The 18,858-nt window shown below is 43.1% G+C and overlaps 1 protein-coding gene across 2 annotated transcripts in view; it reads right to left on the reverse strand.

Moving 5' to 3' along the window:
• The window catches only part of LOC140733681 (uncharacterized), a 52,809-nt gene extending 36,203 nt beyond the window's left edge, over positions 1-16,606 (reverse strand). Inside the window, exons 1-6 of one of the 2 annotated variants that reach the window (XM_073057365.1) lie at positions 16,179-16,606; positions 12,164-12,217; positions 10,436-10,489; positions 9,676-9,768; positions 9,507-9,585; positions 567-681 (exon numbers count right to left, since the gene is read on the reverse strand). In XM_073057365.1, coding sequence (XP_072913466.1) covers positions 567-681; positions 9,507-9,585; positions 9,676-9,768; positions 10,436-10,461 — 313 coding nt within the window. In that variant the 5' untranslated portion in view covers positions 10,462-10,489; positions 12,164-12,217; positions 16,179-16,606. The remainder of the gene's footprint in view (positions 1-566; positions 682-9,506; positions 9,586-9,675; positions 9,769-10,435; positions 10,490-12,163; positions 12,218-16,178) is intronic. The other variant, XM_073057364.1, reaches the window with a different exon arrangement.
• Positions 16,607-18,858: the final 2,252 nt, after the last annotated feature.

Genomic DNA, 18,858 nt, shown 5'->3' on the forward strand with positions numbered 1-18,858 from the left:
GACACGAGTTTCCTCTGCACTTAATGATGTCATTCTGCTTTTGACAAATGAAAAGGCTGAAATGTTAATACTTGAATATTAAGTACCTTTGGTGTTAACCTGGTTGTTTACAGGGTTAAGATACTTCTCTACTAAAGGAGATTACCCTTGGGCAAGGTGTACCATCTGCCTTGTTCCCACCCCCACCCACCCTTCCACCGATCAGGGTACCGTAAAACCATGGGAGCAGGTGGTGGATGGTTGTATGAGCAGTTGTTGCATATCGCAAGTCCTGGTTATGTAGCCACAGACCTCAGACAGACAATCTCTGAAGAGTATTGATAATGGCTGGGGTCATCCATCTTGGAAAGACATTGCCCAGAAGAACGCAGTAGCAAACCACTTCTGTAGAAAAATTTGCCAAGAACAATCATGGTCATGGAAAGACCATGATCACCCATGTTATTCAATACTGGACATAATAATGATGATTAACACCTGTGTACTAATTAGAGGCTTTCTCCAGACGAAAACAAACCACCCCGGCAAAATGGTATTGGTGTACACATGTCAATCACAGAACTTGCCATCTGATTGTTTAAGCTGCTTGCTGAGCCTCTCCTTTTCAGTCTGCAGTGTGTTTAAATAGGCGTCCTTCCGCTTCAGTTCCAAGCGCAAACCATCAGCTTGACAATGTAGCTCCTGCAAAAGGTCAAACAGATGGAGAACAGAAGTGAATGCTTATATACATTACTTTCCCCCCTACAACCCCCCCACAGTATTCGCACTGTGTAATTTTACTGACAAACATAAAAACCTGCATTCAAAAGTTTCTTCTACAATGTGAAGATGTACAAAGAATAGTTTGTGTACAGCAAAATTCCAGCAATGGAACAAATTCCTGATCATTTGTTTCCTCTATTCTCTACTCTAATCTTTCACTTCTTCTCACCTCCCTATTACTTCCCTCTGTGTCCCCTCCTCCTTCCCTTTCTCCTGTTGTCCACTCTCCTCTCCCATCAGATTCTCTCTACTCCAGCCCTTGACCTTTCCCATTTACCTGGCTTCACCCATCACCTTCCAACTAGCCTCCTTTCCCTCCTCCCACCTTTTCCCTCTTCCTTCTCAGTCCTGAAGAAGGCTCTCGACCCAAAACGTCGACTGTTTATACTTTTCCGTAGATGCTGCCTGACCTGCTGAGTTCCTCCAGCATTGTGTGTGTGTGTGTGTGTGTGTGTGTGTGTGTGTGTGTGTGTGTGTGTGTGTGTGTGTGTGTGTTGAGTGAGAAATAATATTTGACCAGGCCCCTAAAAAATCCCATGTTCTTATTAACAACGTGTGCTCAATTGTGCTATGTACATTGGAGGGAGGAGATAGGTCTCTAAGTCTCATTCAGACGGTACCACTTCCAACTTGGAGTGTAGATGTCTTAACAACACAAGAAATGGGAGCAGGAGTAGGCCCTCAGGCCTATTGAGCCTGTTTCACCATTCACTAAGATCATGCCTGATCTGGCCATGGACTCAGATCCACCTACGTGCCTTTTCCCCATTATGCTTAATTCCCCAGCTATGCATAAATCTATCCAACTATGCCTGAAATATATTTAATGAGGTAGCCTCATTAAGCATTAATGCGGTGTAAATCGATGGGTTAAGGCTTGAAAGCATATGCTTCCAGTTCAAAGATAAAACTTTACCAGAGTTGCAATGAAAGCCCTAACATACAACTTCAGTGTAAATGCTATAGTAACAGATTGAAAGTATAAATGAAAGAGGTAATTGTGATGGATATTGCTTCATAAAAGTGTACATAATATTAACAATATTATGTTTCTTCATTAAAATGCAGGATTGATTCCCTTATGTCTTTATACCCAAACACACTCAGGTCTCATTCAATGTTGAACTATACTGTCTAAGCAATTTAACCCTGCCTTTGCAAAGCACCCTTTGCTCTCCAATATCTTTTATTTTGTTATTCTGAAAGTTTCTCTTCTGATTCTTCTCAAAGTAAAATAAACAGCATGACTTTCCTTTAAATTCTGTCCTACCTGGCATTCTGGATTCCACGCTCCAGGATGCTAGGAGAGACTAAGGCTAAACATCTGCAGTGAGGTGTTTCCAAATTTTCAATACTGCGGGACGTTGAGAAATGTTCCTTTATTTAGATCATAAGACACAGGACCAGAATTTGACCCAATGAGCCTGCTCCACCATTTGATCAAAGCTGATTTATTTTCCCTCTCAAACTATTCTCCTCCCTTCTCCCTGTCAGCTTACGAATCAAGAACCTTTCAACCTCCACCTGTGGAAAGCAGCCAGTGAGTGAGTGGGCCAGTGAAGGAGTGGAGATTTGAGGCTTTGACCCGAGAGGCTTCAACAAGAAGAGGCGGAGGACGAGCTTGTTCCCAGTTAGTCCTGAGACGGTGATGTGCCTCTCCTGTGAGATGAAGCAGTCTTGGGGGAACTCCCCTCCCCCGCAGAGTCACATCTGCCAGAAGTGCTTGCGGCTGGGCGATCTGGAAGACCATGTGAGGAATCTGGAGCAGCAGCTGGATGACCTTCAACTCATAAGGGAGAATGAGGCAGCCATAGATGAGAGCTACAGGGAGGTAGTCACACCTAGGCTGCAGGAAGCAGGTCGTTGGGTGACAGTCCAAGGGGGGAAAGCAAAGGTGAGTAGACAGGTAGTGCAGAGCACCCCTGTAGCCATCCCCCTGAATAATACGTTTACCGTCCTGGATGCTGTTGGCAAGGACGACCGACCAGGTGTGAGCCATGGTGGCAGGGCCTCTGGCACTGAGTCTGACCCTGTGGTGCAGAAGGATGGGACGGAGAAGAGGAGAGCTGTCGTCATTGGAGACTCTATAGTCAGGGGAGTAGACAGGAGATTTTGTGGACATGAGAGCACATGGTTTGTTGCCTCCCGGGTGCCAGTGTCCAGGATGTCTCTGACCGGGTGCATGACATCCTGGTATGAGAGGGAAAGCAACCAGAAGTCGTGATACCTGTTGGGACCAACGACATAGGCAGGAAGAGGGATGAGGTCCTGAAGTGTGAGTTTCGGGAACTAGGCAGAAGGCTGAAGAACAGGACCTCAAGGGTGGCGTTCTCAGGATTGCTGCCAGTGCTACATGATAGTGATGGTAAGAATTGGAGGAGATGGCAGTTGAATGCGTGGCTGAGGAGTTGGTGCAGGGGGCAGGGTTTTAGATTTTTGGATCATTGGGATCTCTTCTGGGGAAGGTGGGACCTGTACAGATTGGATGGGTTGCACCTGAACTCGAGGGGGAGCAATATCCTTGCAGGTAGGTTTGCTAGCATGGTTCGGGAGGGTTTAGACTAATTTGCAAGGGGGATGGGACCTGGAGTGATAGAGCAGTGAAGAAGTGCATGGAGTAAAGCCAGATCTAACGTATAGAGAGGCTTTGAGGAAAGAGCAGCAGAATAAAGGGTATAAAGGTAGTAAGGTAGAAGAGCTAAAGTGTGTGTACTTCAATGCAAGAAGCATCAGGAACAAAGGTGATGAACTGAGAGCTTGGATACATACATGGAATTATGATGTAGTGGCCATTATGGAGACTTGGCTGGCACCAGGGCAGGAATGGATTCTCAATATTCCTGGATTTCAGTGCTTTAAAAGGGATAGAGAGGGGGGAAAATGGGGAAGAGGGATGGCATCACTGGTCAGGGATACGATTACAGCTGCAGAAAGGGTGGGTAATGTAGCAGGATCCTCTTTTGAGTCAGTATGGGTGGAAGTCAGGAACAGGAAGGGAGCAGTTACTCTATGGGGGGTATTCTATAGGCCCCCTGGTAGCAGCAGAGATACCGAGGAGCAGATTGGGAGGCAGATTTTGGAAAGGTGCAAAAATAACAGGGTTGTTATCATGGGTGACTTTAACTTCCCAAATATTGATTGGCACTTGATTAGTTCCAAGGGTTTAGATGGGGCAGAATTTGTTAAGTGTGTCCAGGATGGATTCCTGTCACAGTATGTTGACAGGCTGACTGGGGGAATGTCATACTAGATCTAGTATTAGGTAACGAACCGGGTCAGGTCACAGATCTGTCAGTGGGTGAGCATCTGGGGGACAGTGATCACCACTCCCTGGCCTTTAGCATTATCATGGAAACGGATAGAATCAGAGAGGACAGGAAAATTTTTAATTGGGGAAGGGCAAATTATGAGGCTATAAGGCTAGAACTTGCGGGTGTGAATTGGGATGATGTTTTTGCAGGGAAATGTACTATGGACATGTGGTCGGTGTTTAAGGATCTCTTGCAGGATGTTAGGGATAAATTTGTCCCGGTGAGGAAGATAAAGGATGGAAGGGTGAAGGAACCATGGGTGACGAGTGAAGTGGAAAATCTAGTCAGGTGGAAGAAAACAGCATACATGAGGTTTAGGAAGCAAGGATCAGATGGGTCTATTGAGGAATATAGGGTAGCAAGAAAGGAGTTTAAGAAGGGGCTGAGAAGAGCAAGAAGGGGGCATGAGAAGGCCTTGGCGAGTAGGGTAAAGGAAAACCCCAAGGCATTCTTCAATTACGTGAAGAACAAAAGGATGACAGGAGTGAAGGTAGGACCAATTAGAGATAAAAGTGGGAAGATGTGCCTGGAGGCTGTGGAAGTGAGCGAGGTCCTCAATGAATACTTCTCTTCAGTATTCACCACTGAGAGGGAACTTGATGACGGTGAGGACAATATGAGTGAGGTTGATGTTCTGGAGCATGTTGATATTAAGGGACAGGAGGTATTGGAGTTGTTAAGATACATTAGGATGGATAAGTCCCCGGGGCCTGACGGAATATTCCCCAGGCTGCTCCACAAGGCGAGGGAAGAGATTGCTGAACCTCTGGCTAGGATCTTTATGTCCTCGTTGTCCACGGGAATGGTACCGGAGGATTGGAGGGAGGCAAATGTTGTCCCCTTGTTCAAAAAAGGTAGCAGGGATAGTCCAGGTAATTATAGACCAGTGAGCCTTACGTCTATGGTGGGAAAGCTGTTGGAAAAGATTCCAAGATAGGATCCATGGGCATTTAGAGAATCATGGTCTGATCAGGGACAGTCAGCATGGCTTTGTGAAGGGCAGATTGTGCCTAACAAGCCTGATAGAGTTCTTTGAGGAGGTGACCAGGCATATAGATGAGGGTAGTGCAGTGGATGTGATCTACATGGATTTTAGTAAGGCATTTGACAAGGTTCCACATGGTAGGCTTATTCAGAAAGTCAGAAGGCATGGGATCCAGGGAAGTTTGGCCACGTCGATTCAGAATTGGCTTGCCTGTAGAAAGCAGAGGGTCGTGGTGGAGGGAGTACATTCAGATTGCAGGGTTGTAACTAGTGGTGTCCCACAAGGATCTGTGATTTTACTACTACTTTTTGTGATTTTTATTAATGACCTGGATGTGGGGGTAGAAGGGTGGGTTGGCAAGTTTGTAGACAACACAAAGGTTGGTGGTGTTGTGGATAGTGTAGAGGATTGTCAAAGATTGCAGAGAGACATTGATAGGATGCAGAAGTGGGTAGAGAAGTGGCAGATAGAGTTCAACCTGGAGAAGTGTGAGGTGGTGCACTTTGGAAGGACAAACTCCAAGGCAGAGTACAAATTAAATGGCAGGATACTTGGAAGTGTGGAGGAGCAGAGGGATCTGGGGGTACATGTCCACAGATCCCTGAAAGTTGCGTCACAGGTAGATAGGGTAGTTAAGAAAGCTTGTGGGGTGCTAGCTTTCATAAGTCGAGGGATAAGAGTTTAAGAGTCGCTAGGTAATGATGCAGCTCTATAAAACTCTAGTTAAGCCACACTTGGAGTACTGTGTCCAGTTCTGGTCGCCTCACTATAGGAAGGATGTGGAAGCATTGGAAAGGGTACAGAGGAGATTTACCAGGATGCTGCCTGGTTTAGAGAGTATGGATTATGATCAGAGATTAAGGGAGCTAGGGCTTTACTCTTTGGAGAGAAGGAGGATGACAGGAGACATGATAGAGGTGTACAAGATATTAAGAGGAATAGACAGAGTGGACAGCCAGTGCCTCTTCCCCAGGGCACCACTGCTCAGTACAAGAGGACATGGCTTTAAGGTAAGAGGAGGGAAGTTCAAGGGGGATATTAGAGGAAGGTTTTTCACTCAGAGAGTGGTTGGTGTGTGGAATGCACTGCCTGAGTCAGTGGTGGAGGCAGATACACTCGTGAAGTTTAAGAGACTACTAGACAGGTATATGGAGGAATTTAAGGTTGGGGGTTATATGGGAGGCAGGGTTTGAGGGTCGGCACAACATTGTGGGCCGAAGGACCTGTAATGTGCTGCACTATTCTATGTTCTATGTTCCACTTTAAATATACTCAATGACCTGCTTCCATTCTGTGGCAAAGAATTTAACAGATTCACTGCCCTCTGGCTAAAAAGAATTACTCCTCATGTCTGTTCTACAGGGACGTCTTTCTATTTTGATGCTGTGCTTTTTGATCCAGGTCTCTCCCACTATAAGAAACACCTTCTCCATGTCCACTCCATCTAGGCCTTTCAATATTCAATAGGATTCAAAGAGATCCCCACTGATTCTTCCAAACTCCAGCAAGTACAGGACTGGAGCCTTCAAATGCTCCTCCATATTTAACACTTTCATTCCTGGAGTCATGCTCATAAACCTCCTCTGGACTCTCTCCAATACCAGCACATTCTTTCTTAATATGGGGCCCAAAACTGCTCACAATATTCCAAATATGGTCTGATCAATACCTTACAGAACCACAACATCACATCAAAATCAGGATAATATCATCAACATTGTGGCAGCAGTGCAATGTGATACATAATAATAGAGAAAAAAACCTGTGATCTACTGTAAGTATATTTATATTAAATAATTAAATTAAATAAGTAGTGCAAAAATAAAAATAACTAGCGAGGTAGTGTTCTTGAGTTCAATGTTCATTCAGAAATCAGATGGCAGAGGGGAGAAAGCTATCCTGAATCATCGAGTGTGTGCCTTCAGGCTTCTGTACCTCCTTCCTGATGGTAACAATGACAACAAGGCATATCCTGAATGATGGGGGGGGGGGGGTTCTTGATGGATGCTGCTTTCTTGAGGCTTAGCACTTGAAGATGTGCTCAGTGCTATGGAGACAAGTGCCCCTGATGGAGCTGACTTATTTTACAACTGTCTGCAGCTTATTTTGATCCTGTGCAGTAGCACCCCCTACCCCCATATGAGATGGCGATGCAGACAGTTAGAAGGATCTCCATGGTACATCTGTAGAAATTTTTAAGTGTTCTTGGTGACATACCAATTCATCTCAAACATATAATGAAATATAGCTGCTGTCATGTCTTCTTTGTAGCTGCATCAATATGTGGGTCCAGGTGAGATCTTTAGAGATATTGACACCCAGGAACTTGAAATTTCTCACTCTTTCCACTTCTGGTCCCTCTACGAGGACTGATGTATGTTCCCTCATATTCACTTTTCTGTTCTAAGTTGTTGTTCCGACACCACTCAAATAGCTGATATATCTTGCCACATAGTCATGGGTGTAGAGAGAGTAGAGCAGAGGGCTAAACACACATCCCTGAGGTGCGGCAATGTTGATTGTCAGCGAGGTGGCGATGTTGTTTCCAATCTGCCCAGATTATGGTCTTCTGGTGAGCAAGTCGAGGATCCAGTTGAAGAGGGAGGTACAGAAGCCAAATTTATGGAGCTTTTTGATCAAAAATACAGGAATGATTGTGTTAAATGCTGAGCTAGAGTCAAGAAACAGCTTCCTGTATTTGTATTGGCAGGGTGATCCAAGGCCGTGTGAAGAGCCAATGAGATCGCATCTGGCATAGACCTATTGTGGTGATAGGTAAATTGCACTGGTTCAGGTCCCTGCTGAGTCAGGAGTTAATTCTAGCCCTAGTAAACCTCTCAAAGCATTTCATCGTCTCGATGCAAGTGCTACCGGATGATAGTCGTTAAGGCAGCCCATCCTGCTCTTTTGATAATCAAGGATAAATAAATCAAGAAAAAGTAGGAACAAGGTACTAATGAAATCCTAATGAAGGGTCTCAGCTTGAAACATTGATTATTTATTGCTTTCTATAGATGCTGCCTGTCCTCCTGAATTCCTCCAACGTTTTGTGTGTGTTAATCTAAATTAGGATGCAAAAGCTGTGATTTTATTGAACAATAGTAGAAGATAATTGATTAAACCTGGGATTAGTTTTTATGCTTCTATACAGCTTCCATAGTGGTACTTCGACAGACACCCCCCAACTCATTTTGCTATAAGGCTGGCTTTTCAAAGGTAGAATTTGATTCATAACCCTTTTAGCTCAATTCCATCTATTATCACTGCACATTTTCTGAGTGTTTTTTTTTAAACAGGGCTTTTGAAGCATCCTACTGACACAGCCAGGATAGTCTAGGAGCCTCTTACTCACTGCTACTAGAGGAAGGTTTCTGCATGTAACAGTCTCTCTCTCCAGCTCGCTCGCTCCTCCCAGAGGAAGGTCCCTGCGTTCAAATGATCTCTCTCTCTCCTTCAGTGTGTTGGAGGATGGAGCTGGAGTTCTGGGCCTTGGGCAAGGCTGAATCGAGAGTTTGCGGATCGCGCTCTGTAGCTCACGTTATGATGTGCTTCTCGTTTCTGGTCACTCCTTTCTTTTCTGTTGCTATTTTGTGCGATTTTTGATTGGGGCAGCCTGCATATAATGAATGACACAGCGCTAGACTGAACTGAATATGCCCGGACACTCTTTCAACGATGACTTTGTGGGTTGCTTTTTCATATTCTGTGTTTTCCTTTCTTTTTTTTTTGCTTTTTGTGCGATTTGTATTTTTTTGAGCATGGCAGTGGGGGGGGGGGGCGGGGGTTGATGCTTTTCTTTGTACAGGCTCCATATTTTTCTTAGTTTCATGGCTGTCCATGGGAAGATGAACCCCAGGGATGTACACTGCATACATGTTTTAATAATAAATGTACTTTGTATCTTAGAAACATAGAAAATAGGTGCAGGAGTAGGCCATTCGGCCCTTCGAGCCTGCACCGCCATTCAGTATGATCATGGCTGATCATCCAACTCAGAACCCTGTACCTGCTTTCTCTCCATACCCCCTGATCCCTTTAGCCACAAGGGCCATATCTAACTTCCTCTTAAATATAGCCAATAAACCGGCCTCAACTGTTTCCTGTGGCAGAGAATTCCACAGATTCGCCACTCTCTGTGTGAAGAAGTTTTTCCTCATCTCAGTCCTAAAAGGCTTCCCCTTTATCCTTAAACTGTGACCCCTTGTTCTGGACTTCCCCAACATCGGAAACAATCTTCCTGCATCCAGCCTGTCCAATCCCTTTAGAATTTTATACATTTCTTACTGAGGTGTGTAGAGGAAAAGAATAGCAATCGCCTCACATCCTATTTCCACACATGAAAATATCAGCTTTATCCATTTTCCTCTCTGCAGTTTCATCAACACTACATTTGAAATTATGCACAGCAACAATGATTTAAATACATTTCCAAACAATTTTAACTTTACCCGCAGTTTCCGTGACATTGTCTCTGCTTCTGACTCCACCTTCGGCTGAAGGATGATGGACTTTCTCGTTTGCTCACGAGTATATTTAGTTAAGGTATTAAAAGAAACACTTTGTATATTTATTAGATATTAATATACTAATGGGACAATCGTGCCGAGAAAAGGATATAGGAAATTGGCTTCTAGCTCCAGATAGTAGATCTGTTGCTGTAGATTCTTTATAAATTCAGCCTCAACACAAGCTAAAGAGCTTTCTGTAGAACTAGAGGAGGAAAGGAGCTCATTTATACAACATATAAATCACACCAACAAGTCATTAAACAAAGAACCCACTATATTATTTTGACAACATGAAGAAAAGCTATTGGAATATTCATGAAATAAAGGGGTGACCTCATTGAAACCTATCAAATGTTGAAATGCCTCAATAGAGTTGATGTGGAGAGCATGTTTCCTATGGTGAGGGAGTTTAAGACCAGAGGACACAGCCTGAGAATAGAGGGACGTCCTTTTAGAACGCAAATGAGGAGGAATTTCTTTGGCCAGAGAGTGTTGAATCCATTGAATTCGTTGCCACAGGCGGCTGTGGAGGCCAAGTCATTGGGTATATTTAAGGCAGAAGTGGATAAGTTCTAGTCAGCACATGAAAGGATATGGGGAGAAGAAAGGAGATTGGGGCTGAGAGGGCAAATGGATCTGTCATGACGAAATGGCTGAGCAGACTCAATGGTATAATCCTGCTCATATATCTTATGGTCTAAAATCTTTTACTTCCTCTGATAAGAGAAGCAGTTTCTGTCTTGCAACATTATCAACAATGGGTTATGCAACCAACCTCACAAATGAACATTCACTAAACATTCTCACAGCAAGATACGGATAAATACATACCAAAACCCAACATTTACTGTATAATTCTACAATCTTACATGAATTTATTTGGAAAAGTGCTCATGTTGATTGGGAGTCAATTTGTTTTCCACCTAAATCATTGAAGAACAGAAATAAAAAACATAGGCAGATTAGAAATGGGTCTGCTCCACGTTGCGCTCAATCACAATTCCACAATGATCAGAATCAGATTAATATCACCTGCATATGCTGTAAAATTTCTTAACTTTATGGTAGCAATCCAATGCAAGCATGAACAAAACTGTGAATTATAGTGAGTGGGTGTATGTGTATATACACACATATATGGGGCTCATTAGATGTGATTGGCAGCTCATCTAGGAGAAAGAAACTCCAGTTTCCAAACCTCCACTGCCTTACAACTGTACCCACTCATGAAGAAGTAAACCCCGAGGGAAAAAATTCAGAGCTGGAGCCCCTAAGGCAAGTCCTTCATTGAGTTCAATGCTGACTGGTGACTCCTGCAATGCTGCTGGTACCAAACTGTATCAGTCTCTGCCGTTCCGTTGACTTCATCATCAGTAGGCCTCCATTAGTCTCGATAGACCATGGATTTGCGCCTCGGAAAGTTTCCTGGGCACAAGCCTGGGCAAGGTTTTTTTATGGAAGACCAGCAGTTGCCCAAGCTGCAAGTCTCCCCTCTCCATGCCACCGATGTTGTCCAAGGGAAAGGCATTAGTAACCCCAAAAAGGAAAGCCCGGCATTCAATCACAATTTCAATAGTGTCAGCATTATGAAATATTACACCAAACGCATCATAGGGGTCATCAGTAATCCATTGCTGAACCCGAACACCAAATTTAATGACCAAGAAATGATGCCTTATAATGAAGGAGATGACTTGGGTGAAAAAAAAAATTAAAGAGGGAGCACTGAAGGTGAATGAGCAAGTGCAGCAGGCAGTGAAGAAGGCTAATGGAATGTTGGCCTTTATTACAAAGGGAATTGAGTACAAGAGCAAGGAAATCCTCTTGCATTTGTACAGAGCCCTGGTGAGACCACACCTGGAGTATTGTGTACAGTTTTGGTCTCCAGGGTTAAGGAAGGACATCCTGGCTGTAGAGAAAGTGCAGCGTAGATTCACGAGGTTAATTCCTGGGATGTCTGGACTGTCTTACGCAGAGAGGTTAGAGAGACTGGGCTTGTACACGCTGGAATTAAGGAGATTGAGAGGGGATCTGATTGAAACATATAAGATTATTAAGGGATTGGACAAGATAGAGGCAGGAAATATGTTCCAGATGCTGGGAGAGTCCAGTACCAGAGGGCATGGTTTGAGAATAAGGGGTAGGTCATTTAGGACAGAATTAAGCAAAAACTTCTTCTCCCAGAGAGTTGTGGGGGTCTGGAATGCACTGCCTCGGAAGGTAGTGGAGGCCAATTCTCTGGATGCTTTCAAGAAGGAGCTAGATAGGTATCTTATGGATAGGGGAATCAAGGGATATGGGGACAAGGCAGGAACCAGGTATTGATAGTAATTGATCAGCCATGATCTCAAAATGGTGGTGCAGGCTCGAAGGGCCAAACGGTCTACTTCTGCACCTATTGTCTATTGTCTATTGACATTAGCCGGGACTAAATGAAAAGTTAACCTGGGAATCTGATTGTGGAGTCTTACTAATAGAAATACATCATAGCAACCTGTTTACTTGAAATCAGGCAATACTTCTAATGATGAATGTCACCTGTTTCCCAGTTACTACCTTTCCCCATACCAGGGCTCTGGAAAGTTTGGGAAGCTCACCACAGCAGCTCGCATAAGCAGCCTTCTGCCTCAGTGCATCCTATCCTTGTGTTCCTTTTAGAGAATCATGGAAAAGTCATTATGTAGAAAGCCAAACAACACACACAAAAAACGCTGGTAGCATCTATGTAAAGGAGTACAGTCAGCATTTTGGGCCAAATCCCTTACTCGGGACCCATTCAGGCCATCATGCATGCTGGTCAAAACAGTGCAATGTAACATTAACTCTGTGGCCTGCAGGTCACCACAGTTTAAGTTCAAGCACTTCTTAAATTATGTTGAGGATTCCTGCTTCTACCACCCTTTCAGGCAGCAAAATCCAGACTCCTTCCACCCTCTGAGTGAAAGTTCATCTCCTTTCTACTCTATCACCTGGCTTTTGATGTTTCTGCCAAGGGAAACTAAGTACAAAGGATTTACCACAGCCCTTTGTAAATCTTCTGCACTTCAATTGTGTCCTCTCAGTTTTTTCTGTTCCCTAGAAAATAACCATAGGTTATCCAATCCTGACAGTATTCTCAACAGTCTCCTCTTCATCTTCAGTGCAGTAACAATGTAGGGAGCAGGATGATAGTCATGATCAAGACCATAGAGTCTATAAAATCTGGGAGCAGAATTAGGCCATTTGGCCTTTCGAGTTTGCAACACCATTTCATCATGGCTAGTCCATTTTTCTCTCAGCTCCAATCTCCTGCATTCTCCCAAAAATCCTTCATGCCCTGACTAATGGAGAATCTATCAACTGCTGCCTTAAATATAGCCAATGACTTGGCCTCCATAGCCGCCTGTGGCAATTAATTCCACAGATTCACCAATCTCTGGTTAAAGAAATTCCTCCTCATTTCCATTCTAATTGGATGTTCCTCTATTCTGAGGTTGTGCCCTTTGGTCCAGTATAGGAAACTCTATTGAGATATTTCAACATTCAACAGGTCTTAATGAGATCTTCACTCATGCTTCTGAATTCTATGGAGTACAGGCAGCAGGCCCAGAGCCATCAATTGGTCCTCATATGGTAACCCTTTCATTCCCGGAATCATTCTCATGAACTTCCTCTGAACCCTCTCCAATGTCAGTACATCCTTTCTCAGATAAACAGCCTAAAACTACTCACAGCACTCCAAGTGAGGCCTTACCAGTGTCTTATAAGGCTTAACATTACATCCTCACTTTTATATTCTGGTCCTCTCAAAATAAATCTAACATTGCATTTGTCTTCCTCCCTACCAACTCAACCTGCCAATTAACCTTTAAGGAACCTGATTGGTAGATCATGTTATGATCTAAATATTAAGGTAACATAATGTCTTTGCTCTTACATTCTGTGCCTTGGCTGTTTAAATAAAATAAACATCCCAAGTGCCTTCTTAAATCATCATATTAAATTACTCTACTACCTCTACCAGTGTTGTGGCTACATACAGAATGTGTGCTTCTTCATTCAATCCCTTCAGAGTATTCCAGGGCAGTTTTCAGAAAATCCAATTCTGTATATTCTCTAACCCATGAATGTACCACTGGTCATAGAACAAAATACTTAAAATACTGCACCTCTATTGTTTGTCTTCCACGCCAGAAAGTTGAGTATTCCTCACTTGTTGTAAGAAGATTTTTTTTGCTTTTATTACAGGACTCACACCATCTTTCCTCTCTCATAGATAGGTACCATTGAGAATCACAAGTATGGATGGCAAACTCTCAGCACAGACCTTAAACTCTGGATGATGGGCAAGCCTTGAAGGTCCTTTTGTGCTATTTGGTCAGAAGCTTGTCGGGTTGGAGATTTTGAACAGTAGAAGTCTCTTGGGATTTGGTTGCCCACCTAAATCTTTCTCATTGGAAATCCTACTAAAAGTGGTGGGTATGGCCCAGTCCATCATGAAGTAAAACCCTACCCACCATTGAGCAGATCTACACAGAGTGTGGTTGCATTTATCATCACCACCACCCAGGGCATGCTCTCTTCTCACTGCTGTGATCAGAAAGAAGGTAGAGTGCCTCAGGATTCACACTACCAGGTTCAGGAATAGTTATTACCCCTCAACCATCAGACTCTTAAACCAGAGGGGATAACTTCACTTGCCCCTTCACTGAATTGTTCCCACAAGCTATGGACTCACCTTCCAGGATTTTTCATTACGGGTACTCGATATTTATTGCTATTTCTTTCTTTCATTTTGAATCTGCACAGTTAGTTGTCTTTTGCACCCTGATTGAGCACCCAAGGTGGTACAGTTTTACATTGGTTGTTATTCTATTATGGAGTTATTGAGTATGCCCACAAGAAAATGAATCTCAGTGTTGTATATGGTGATATATATGTACTTTGATAATAAACTTACTTTGAACTTTGATCTCGGAGTGCCAGAGAAGACCCAGCCTGTTCAATATTTTCAGATTAGTATAACCTCTCAGTTCTATTATTACAATGTTTACAGTAGGGTAGCAAAATGTTTAGGGATTAGCATCCAGAGGCCTAAACTATTGATCTAAAATTGAATTTCACCATAACACCAGGCAAACATTAATGAACCTTGAATGGAAAAAACCTATCAAACAAAAAACTATTGGATTCAAAAACCCATTTGGCTCATAACTGACCTGTAGGAAAGGAAATCTGCCATCCCTATTAAAAAGATTGTGACTCCAGTAAGTTTGACTGACAATTGTTCTCTAAAACTGTCGAGAAAACAATTGCTTCAAACATCAGGGGTTGACAATAAATACTTGCCTTATGAATGGTGACCATATCTTGCAAATTAATTATGTTCTTTGAATTTTCTTAAATTATGATATATTCTGTTTTTAACATGGAGATCAGAATTGTACAGAAGACTTTCTTTTTAGGAATTCCAATGGAGAATACTTTGTGTGTTCTAAAGAAGATTTCCAACAATTTCAAGACATTTTTTGTGCTTAAGGTTCTAGTCCTCACGAAATAAATTTGCTTATTTATATCTTTACTAACCTGAACTGTTACATTTCACTTCCCTTGTCTTTTTTCCTCTCCCCCCCCCCTCCATTTTAACGGACAGTTAGTGGCCAATTTATTAAGTACCCCCTGTACCTATTACAGAGGACATTGAGTCTATGTTCGTGCTTTTCTGCCATTGGGACCCACTCACATGAAGGTTCAATGTGTTGTGTGTTGAGAGATGCTTTTCTGCACTCCACTGTTGTAATGCATGGTTATTTGATTTACCGTCACTTTCCAGTAGCTTGAACCAGCCTGGCCATTCTCCTCTGACCTCTCTCATTAACAAGGCATTTTTGGCCACAGAACTGACACTCACTGGATTTTTTTTTTCCGTTTCTCGCACCATTCTCTATAAACTCCAGAGGCTGTTGTCTGTGAAAATCCCAGGAGATCAGCAGTTTCTGAGATACTCAAACCACCCCATCTGGCACCAAAAATCAAAGTGACTTAGATCACATTTCTTCCCCATTCTGATGTTTGGTCTGAATGACAATGAACCTCTTGACCATGCCAACATACTTTCATGCACTGAGTTGCTGCCACATGATTGGCTGATTAGATATTTGCCTTAAAGAGTGGGTGTAACTAATAAAGTGACCCCAGAATATATATTCCAATTCTTGTACAGTCTCTTCTCCTTATTTATCTATATTAAAGTTCATTAGCTAATGACAAAAATGTCTTTTTTTATACTTTTTCTACACTGTCCTTAATACAAATAAATATAACCTAATTATGTTGTTTGCACATTTTGCTGTTGGACCAGTTCTTAGCTTTTCCTCATTTGCAGGCTTCCAACAGCTACTCACTTATTAACTTGATCTGAAACGTCTGATGTACATCTTTTAAATATTTAAATACAACCTTAAGGCCATTTATCAGTATCAAAAATACTGCTTTAAAATCAGCTTACAGATTGAAATGATAATGATTTTCTAAGATATCCCTGTACTGTTATAGACCAGAAAACACAGGTGAATCCTTGCAGTTTTGTAATAAACGAATCAATTGCCCTACTCCCCTTGAAAACACACGTACCTGCAAGTTCCGGATTGTCCGCAGAGTATCGTTACCAAGGAGAATGCAAACTTCCGTCTGACTTATGAACTTCTGTTGTTTTTTGTGGTCCCGGTCGTTGTGTAGGTAAACGGACTCAGTATCCAAGTGATTGAACGAGGATATGAGAAACGTACTTCCCTGGCACTGTCGCTGTTTGCTAAAATTCCTTTTCCGCTTTGATCTTTAACAACCCTGAAGTCCTAAACTGCTGGGTACTGCCTGAGTTCCGCTCTCATTACTTTCAGAACTTTCCATGTATACGATTCAGGTTTCGTCCCTCCGCTTCCAGTCATAAAATAAATGAACCGCAATTTTCCGTTCCGATACCAATGTATAGATCGGTTTCTTGTCTATTTTATTTCAGGTGCAGATTCTGCAGATAGAAGTCCAAATGTGCGTCGACATATTTCCCCCGATCACATGAGATTTAGGGAAATAGGAACTAAGCTATTATTTTCTCTCCGCAACACAGACAAAATGCTGTCGGAACTCAGCGCGTCAGGCAACATCTATGTAAAGGATAAACAATGGACATTTTGGGCGGAGAAGTCTGGAAAGGATGCGGGAAGAAGTCCGAATTGGGAGGGGGAGGAGGCCGTTAGAAATCTTGGTGATCGGTGAAGCCAGGTGGGTGGGGAAGGAGGATGAAGTGGAAAAGGCAAAGAGCTGGAAAAGAAGGAATCGAATAGGAGAGGAGAGAATCATGGGAGAAAGGAAAGGAGGAGAGGCACCAGCGGGCGATGAGAAGCAGGTGAGGAGAAGATGTGAGAAGACAGAATGAGGAAAGACTAGGGGTCACAGTTTAAGGATAAAGGGGAAACCTTTTAGGACCGAGATGAGGAAAAACTTCTTCACACAGAGAGTGGCGAATCTGTGGAATTCTCTGCCACAGGAAACAGTTGAGGCCGGTTCATTGGCTATATTTAAGAGGAAGTTAGATATGGCCCTTGTGGCTAAAGGGATCAGGGGGTATGGAGAGAAAGCAGGTACAGGGTTCTGAGTTGGATGATCAGCCATGATCATACTGAATGGCGGTGCAGGCTCGAAGGGCCGAATGGCCTACTCCTGCACCTATTGTCTATGTTTCTAAATGAAGAAGAGGTAAGTTGGAGTGGGGGGGGGGGGGGATGTACCAGAAATTGGAGAAATTGATGTCTCTGCCATCAGATTTGAAGGGTACCTAGATGGAATATGAGGTGTGCATCCTCCAACCTGAGAATGGCCTCATCATGGCAGAAGACATTTCGGTGCGGGAGTGGGGGATAGGAATTAAAATGGTTGGCCACCGGGAAATTATATTTTTTTGCTGATGGAGTTGAGGTGCTCGACAAAGCGGCCCCTCAGTCTGCGTCCGGTCTCACCAGTGCAGAGGAGGCTGCAATGGGAGCATCACATACGGAAGAAGACCCCTAAAGATTGGCATGTGAAGTGTTGCCTCACCTGGAAGACCCCGAATGGAGGTGAGGGAGGAGGTGAATAGGCAGGTGTGGAACTTCTGCCACTGTCAGGGATATGAGCTAGGAGGAAGATAAGTGGGGAGGTACAAAAGACAAGGGGAAACTAGAGGGAGTGTTCCCTGTGGAAGGAGATAAAGATATGTTTGGTGGTAGGGTCCTGTTGAAGATAACAGAAGCTGCAGAGTGTGATGTGTTAGACATGAAGGCTCATGGGCTGCTAAGTGAGGACAAGCGGAACTCTATCCCAGTTCAGGCAGCGAGAAGATTTTTTTCTCTCCGTCCCAAGCAACTCTCCACTTTGTACGTCACCTTCGCCATTCATGGCTTATAAATGCTAATCACACTGCAGGAAGAAGCTCTGGTAGCAAATTAGAATTTACCCTTTCCCTATTTAAATATGTGTTTGGAAGTGTGTAATCCTTACTGTTTAAAATAGTATCATGTATGAACACTTTCCATAGCGTTTATCGTCTTATGTTCACTATGACATTTCCTTTACAGGCCATAGCTGAGTCCCCTGATAAAAGGGGATAAAAACTTACAGGTCTCTCTAATAACCTCACTTATAACAGAGAGAGAGAAAAGGAGATGTGCGCTGCAACTCCCATTAAATTAACCATCCTGTAACAGGAGCACACAGATTATAAGAACACAAAACATAACTAGACAAATCCTAGAACAAATTCAGGGGGTATTCTATCCACTTATAGAATTTATTGCTAACTCACAAAACACATATACAATATGTTCAATTTAAAGGTCAAGTCTCTCTGGCACCTACTGTTACAGAATAAAATGAGGGCAGATTCTGTGTAAAAGGTTCTCCCACAATTTCAGAAGGAGTATATTTGTACATGAGCATGACTTTATCTGGAAACTGTTTACTAATGGTGTCAAAATACGCCTGTTTTTGAATTTTATATTGCAGCTCAAAGGTCCCTTATACTTCATGACAGCTTCAGAAACCCTGGATCGTCACCTCATTTCCAACATGAAATATTTGGGCAGGCCTGGTCAGCTCAAATCATCTGTCAATTACTGCAATTATTGCTTGAACTAGTGGGGATCAAGTTAGGCTTGAGGGAGTCCGGTTGAGTGTGAAGTTGATGTTGCAAAAACAACTTGACTGGTATCCTTTCGGTCACAGTACGAGCTGTCTTCTGGTGCACCACTGACACGGTGGGAGCAAAATATGGTCGATC

This window comes from Hemitrygon akajei, chromosome 9, assembly GCF_048418815.1.
Source record: "Hemitrygon akajei chromosome 9, sHemAka1.3, whole genome shotgun sequence".
NCBI lineage: Eukaryota > Metazoa > Chordata > Chondrichthyes > Myliobatiformes > Dasyatidae > Hemitrygon > Hemitrygon akajei.